Here is a 7,289-nt window from a genome sequence, read left to right as displayed (position 1 = left end):
TTTTTTTTTTTTTTTTTTTCCTTTTGGAAATTTTCATCCCACGATTTCCGCGCCGACCACCAGGGGGTCCGCGGACCCCCTGGTGGTCCGCGAAACATACAAAATATAATTTCTTCTACTTATTTTTCATCATTTTGTAACTTTTACTTTACACTTTCTTACAATTTTTTTTTTTTTTCCCTTTTTGCAAATGTTACTTAGACAATTTGTCTACCCCCATATACACACGCCCACGCGGGCCCCGTGCGCGTACATGCCTCTAACAGCCATAATCCCCATCTATACTGCCCACTCTGTGCTGCAGCTACACGGATACAGACACAGGGACACGGAGGGACCAACAAAGCAAAGCCCCGTGCGCGGCTGGGGTTGAGGGGGGCGTAGCCCCCCGAAACTCTAGTGTTTTATAATAATGATATAATATAATAATACTTGTATAATAACACTTTAACCCATTAAGACCCGGGAAAGCAACCACTTAAACCATTATTTTATACTTTGGGCTATTCAAAAATAGCAGATCTACAAGCTATAGCATATTTATATCTGCAAAGTAACTAGTAAGTAAAGTTTTCAAATAAATGTAGTGGAGTAAAAGTACAATATTTGCCTCTGAGATGTAGTGGAGTAGAAGTAAAAGTACTGAAAATTGTAAATGCCTAAAAACTCACATGTTCCAAAACTGTTGCTTTCCAGGATTCAAATTCAAAACGGTCAGAAGTAGCAGATCTACAAGCTCAAAACGCGTTGCATGTAGATCTGCTACTTTTGATGCTTTCGTGTGACGCTGTAGTGTGATCAAGTAGGGGTGTAGAGTTAGCTTAACCCTGTGTTGGTGTATTAATATTATTAATATTAACGTGAATATTAATATACTCAGGCATCAGGATACCCATCAAAGTAGAACAGTGGACCAGATGGATGGAGATGAAAGTCACATATTTATTTTAGCAGAACATTACAAGCAATGGCAGTGGGACATTTTTATTCAAAGATTTGCACACATTTACAAGATTTTTCCAAAAATAGTAGATCTGCTAGGAAGCAGGAAGTGACACGCTATGAGCTGGACTCGTGACATGAGAGACAGAACAGAAGTGTGATCTACTTGAGGTCACACAACTCAGCAGTGGCTCCAGATGAATGAAACTTAAGTCCAGCATGGAGGTTGTGTGTGAACGTGGTGTGGACTGTGTGGAGGAGAGTCATGGTGTCAGACACACTGTAGAAGGACAGAGTACCTGCACTGTGGTCCAGGTACACTCCTACTCTGGAGGAGGACACACAGCCTGGGATGTCACTATCAATGCCTCTGTGTGTGAAACTATAACCTTGTTCGGTACACACTAAAGACCATGATTTATCATTCCATCCAAATCTACATTCAAGACCAAACCCTGTTCTGCTGATATCTTTATATGAGACTGCTATATAAACCCAGTCTCCACTCCACTCTACCTCCCAGTAACAGCGTCCAGTCAGACTCTCTCTACTCAGAACCTGAGGCCAAACAGTGAATCTCTCTGGGTGATCAGGATGTGATTGTGGTTCGTCCATCACTGTTACTTTTCTGTTCCCTTTAGACAGAGACATGCATTGATGAGCTGTGTTTGGATCCAGTGTGATTGGACGTGAATATTGTAAGAAGTCAGCTCTGGTCTTGGGTTCTGCTGGTGTTGACAGTGAAACATTCACTCTGTTCACTGTCTCTGAGACGTTTGTCCCTTCCTCTGTAAAGGTCATTCCAGACGGGAAGCGGGCGACGCCCCTATGTAAATCATTTTCAAGGAGAGGCGGGCGATTATTTGGGAGGGTCACAGAAGTTGAGGGGCGGTGAGGCGAGCGGCTGCGGTCCCGTGACATTCTCCGGCTCGTGCTCGCTTGTGCAAGAAGTTGAGGGGCGGCAAGCGGGCGGCAAGAGTCTGTTAAGACCTTTAGAATGTCCTCTAGTCTGTCTCTCATCTTGGACACGGCCACAGTCACATCTTCAAAGTATCTCAGAGGACGGTCCTTGCTGCTGACTGGGTGTGTAGATTCACTGATCGTTGAGAGGGAGGAGGTGCAACGCTGTAGAAAATGGATGTGATCCTCTGTGAGCGAGAGCTGCTCCAGCTCAGCGTGTCTCCTCCTCAGTTCAGTGACCTCCTGCTCCACACGCCTCCTCAGTTCTTCAGCACGACTCACTTCACGTTCCTGCTGCTCTCTGATCAGCTCCCTCACCTCAGATCGTCTTCTCTCCATGGAAGAGATGTGCTCAGTAAAGATGATGTCACTGTCCTCCACTGCTCTGTCAGCACAGTGGTTGATGGACTTCACCTCCTGGTGAAGCACCTTCAGGTCTTTCTCTCTCTCCTGGATTCTCTGCTGGATGTTCTGCTGACTCGTATCGAGCTCTTTCTGTCTCTCGGTACGTTCTGCTACAACTGAGATGGTATCGTGACCTTTGTGTTCTTCCACGGAGCACAGAAAACAGATACACTGCTGATCGGTACGACAGAAAAGCTCACTCAACTTGTTGTGACGAGAGCAGATGTTCTCCTGAAGCTCGCTGGAGGCTTTGACCAGCTTGTGTTTCTTAAAGGCAGGAGACTGATAGTGAGGCTGGAGGTGAGTGTCACAGTAAGAGACCAGACACTGAAGACAAGTCTTCACAGCTTTCAGTCTCCTCCCAGTGCAGACATCACAGGCCACATCTCCAGGTCCAGCATAGCAGTGATCAGGAGGAACAGCTTGGAGTCCTGTTGATAGATTGATACATAATTATGTATTTATCAATCTGATAAAAAATGTATTTCATTTGTATGTGCCTGTATATACCCTCATATGTGGTAGCCGTATCAGCCAGCATGTCTCTGCTGCCGCAAAAACTTTTTTTTTTGTTACTAGATGATTCCCTAGGAGGGGTCCACACGCACCCTCTTATTTTTTTTTCTAGTTTGGATTTTTGTATGAGACCTCTGTACTGTATCTATAGCTACTGTATATGATACCACTGTACTGTATCTATAGCTGTATGAGACCTCTGTACTGTATCTATAGTTGTATGAGACCACTGTACTGTATCTATAGCTGTATGAGACCTCTGTACTGTATCTATAGCTGTATGAGACCTCTGTACTGTATCTATAGCTGTATGAGACCTCTGTACTGTATCTATAGCTGTATGAGACCTCTGTACTGTATCTATAGCTGTATGAGACCACTGTACTGTATCTATAGCTGTATGAGACCACTGTACTGTATCTATAGCTGTATGAGACCTCTGTACTGTATCTATAGCTGTATGAGACCTCTGTACTGTATCTATAGCTGTATGACACCACTGTACTGTATCTATAGCTGTATGAGACCTCTGTACTGTATCTATAGCTGTATGACACCACTGTACTGTATCTATAGCTGTATGAGACCTCTGTACTGTATCTATAGCTGTATGAGACCACTGTACTGTATCTATAGCTGTATGAGACCACTGTACTGTATCTATAGCTGTATGAGACCTCTGTACTGTATCTATAGCTGTATGACACCACTGTACTGTATCTATAGCTGTATGAGACCACTGTACTCTATCTATAGCTGTATGAGACCACTGTACTGTATCTATAGCTGTATGAGACCACTGTACTGTATCTATAGCTGTATGAGACCACTGTACTGTATCTATAGCTGTATGAGACCTCTGTACTGTATCTATAGCTGTATGACACCACTGTACTGTATCTATAGCTGTATGAGACCTCTGTACTGTATCTATAGCTGTATGACACCACTGTACTCTATCTATAGCTGTATGAGACCACTGTACTGTATCTATAGCTGTATGAGACCACTGTACTGTATCTATAGCTGTATGAGACCACTGTACTGTATCTATAGCTGTATGAGACCACTGTACTGTATCTATAGCTGTATGAGACCTCTGTACTGTATCTATAGCTGTATGAGACCACTGTACTGTATATATAGCTGTATGAGACCTCTGTACTGTATCTATTGCTGTATGAGACCACTGTACTGTATCTATAGCTGTATGAGACCACTGTACTGTATCTATAGCTGTATGAGACCTCTGTACTGTATCTATAGCTGTATGACACCACTGTACTGTATCTATAGCTGTATGAGACCTCTGTACTGTATCTATAGCTGTATGACACCACTGTACTCTATATATAGCTGTATGAGACCACTGTACTGCATCTATTGCTGTATGAGACCACTGTACTGTATCTAGACCACTGTACTGCATCTATTGCTTGAAGGAATGTGTCTTATCCTTTTAGTAGTAGTATGACTGTACTTGTGACATTTGCATTTCTGTCTAATAAAACATTAAATCAATCAATCAATCAATCAGACAGACAGACAGACAGAGAGATAGGGCTGGGCGATATGTCGACATGTATCGTCTGGACGGTAGAAAATGTCTATCGTTTAATAGGAAGCTCTATCGTTTATATCGCAATATATAGTATTAATATATATAATATTGATATTAATCCCAGAGCACCCGTGGGACGAGAGGGCAGCGAGCCCCCCCCCTCCCTCGCTCTGTCCCTCTCATAGAGTTAGGTCCCTTTCCGTCGGCTACGAGTATTTAAAGTTTGTCGAACGGCCGTGTTGCGCAAGTCCCCGATGCCGCGCGTAGCGGTAAAACATTATTTTCGGTGCGACACAAGTAGTGTAGTAGTAGTGTTGCTCCTATCTATGTTTGTTTCTGTAAGTGTAACTTATATTTTCCCCATCATTATTAAACTATTACTGTTGGATGCTGTGATCCAATGTAAACAATACGATGGAAAGCACTTCCTGGTCAGTGTTGCCAGGTTTTGTGAGAGAAACAAGCAACCCTGTCTATGAAAACAAGCCCAAAAGAAGCGACCATGAACCGTATCTTTGTCACAGTGGTGGGAAAAGTACGCAAATGTTGTACTTAAGTGAGGTATCAATACTGCAGTATTGTAGAGGTACGCTGTTACAAGTAAAAAGTCCCAAATTCAAAATTTACTTGAATAAAAGTACAAAAGTATTGGTATAAAAATGTACTTAAAGTACCAAAAGTAAAAGTACTAATGTTTGAAAATAGCAGATCTAAAAGCTCACAACGCGTCGCATCGTGGCGCGTTGTGAGCTTGTAGATCGGCTATTTTCAAATAGCCTATAAAATTGCTGAAGTGGTTAATGTAGGTTTTATAATATTATAATTTATATCTGCAAGGTAACTGGTAACTACAGTTTTTAAATAATTGTAGTGGAGTAAAAGTACAATGTTTACCTCTGAGATGTAGTGGAGTAGAAGTTAAAGTATTGGAAATTAGAAATACTCAAGTAAAGTACAAATACCTCAAAATTGTACTAAAGTACAGTACTTAAGTAAATGTACTTAGTTACTTTCCACCACTGCGTTATGTATTCTGAGTTTTTCACTTCCAAGGAGTAGTAGTAATACAATGTACAGTAGGAGAGGACTTTGCCTTGTGAGACAAAAAAGTGTTACATTTTAGTTGAATATTAATCTACATAAGCTAAATACTGGATATCAGTAAATATGCTTCTGGAGCCATAAGTGAAAGACCTACTTATTTCACTGCTGTGAATTGTTTACACAAAAAGGTAATTATTTGTTTAATTTTATTTTTATTTATTGAACTTAATTTCAGAAAAAGCTTCTCTTCTTGAGCCATAAGTTAATGATTTATTAAGTTCAATGTTGGGTTGTTTACAATAATAAGCTATTTCTATTCCAGCTAAATGTTTAAATATATATATGGGAAAAAAAGTACTTAGTTGGAAGATACATGTTGGAAGCAATGAAGCAATTCATATCTTTGTCATCCTCTTCAGAATTAGTCATCCTTATTTATTAGAATCTAGTAAATAAAACAGTAAACAGTAAATAAATGGTATGCCATTTGGTAATGTTCCATTTCTTCCAATTACTTTTTAAATGTACACAGTGAATACTAAACTGAAGCTTGACTTAAAAAAAACATTTAAGATTTTTTTTTTTATTTTTAAGAAATTTTAAAAATCGCAATCAAATATCAGTCAGAAAAATCGCAAATAGATTTTTTTCCCAAAATCGTTCAGCCCTACTGTTTACAAAGTAGGCTACTGCTACATGTTTAATACATTTAATGGCAGATGTTATCATGACCAGACCAACAAATATTTTTGCATGAATAGGCTACATGCTTGGAAAACAGGTTCTAAATAAAACAAATATTTAGTACCTACTACCTTTATTTGTTGAGTATATCATTTCAAACTGCATTTCCACATTGCAATTTTATGTGAACTATTCATTAATTGAATTTACAAAAAATGTGCTATATCGTATCGGGATATAAAATGAGCTATATCGGGATATGAGATTTTGGTCACATCGCCCAGCCCTGTAACAGACAGACAGACAGACAGACAGACAGACAGACAGAGAACTTAAAGGTCTCACCTGTCTTCTTCAGGCTCTCCACCACATCAGCCAACATGGTGTTTTTCTTCAGAACAGGTCTTGTGATGAAGGTGTGTCTGCACTGTGGACAGCTGAACCTCCCTCTCTGATCATCCTGGTTCCAGTAACCCTCGATACACCTGCTGCAGTAGCTGTGTCCACAGGGAACAGTCACTGGATCCTTCAGTAGATCCAGACAGATAGAACAGCACAACTGTTCCTGATCCACTTGACCTCCCTGCTGCGCCATCTTAGTACCACTGACTGTCTGTCTGTCTGTCTGTCTGTCTGTTTGTGTCTCTGTGTGTCTAACTGACTATCAAACGAAGGTTTCATTTCCTCAGAAATCACATGACATGGGCGGTTCTTCCTGTGTGTGTGTGTGTGTGTGTGTGTGTGTGTGTGTGTGTGTGTGTGTGTGTGTGTGTGTGTGTGTGTGTGTGTGTGTGTGTGTGTGTGTGTGTGTGGTGATTCACAGTGATTCACTGGTAGAAAATGTTTCCACTTGAGACATGAGTCAGTATTTTCTTCTATTGTTTCGTCTAAAGAATAACACACACACACACACACACACACAGGAAGAACCGCCCATGTCATGTGATTTCTGAGGAAATGAAACCTAACTAAACTCTCTCTCTCTCTCTCTCTCTCTCTCTCTCTCTCTCTCTCTCTCTCTCTCTCTCTCTCTCTCTCTCTCTCCATATATACAGCAGTGCTTCATTTAGACAGGCGTATTGATTGAGGAGGATTTGAATGGCTTGTTATTCTGTCATGCAATGTAAGCTTCTTATGTAATCAAATGATCAATTGCTATGTGAACATCGTTCAATAT

At 40.8% G+C, this 7,289-nt stretch overlaps 1 protein-coding gene across 1 annotated transcript; it reads right to left on the bottom strand.

The window, feature by feature from the left end:
• Positions 1-941: 941 nt before the first annotated feature.
• LOC311038513 (E3 ubiquitin/ISG15 ligase TRIM25-like) lies at positions 942-6,734 on the bottom strand. The gene is made up of 2 exons (XM_084048086.1): positions 6,458-6,734; positions 942-2,738 (listed from the first exon to the last, which is right to left on the bottom strand). Exons 1-2 carry the CDS (start codon positions 6,705-6,707, stop codon positions 1,105-1,107), a joined length of 1,884 nt encoding a protein of 627 aa, XP_083904212.1. The 5' UTR covers positions 6,708-6,734; the 3' UTR covers positions 942-1,104.
• Positions 6,735-7,289: the final 555 nt, after the last annotated feature.

Source organism: Gymnoscopelus microlampas (genome assembly GCF_963454915.1).
Source record: "Gymnoscopelus microlampas genome assembly, chromosome: 22".
In the NCBI taxonomy this organism is placed as follows: domain Eukaryota; kingdom Metazoa; phylum Chordata; class Actinopteri; order Myctophiformes; family Myctophidae; genus Gymnoscopelus; species Gymnoscopelus microlampas.
This window is presented reverse-complemented; position numbering and strand designations above follow the sequence as displayed.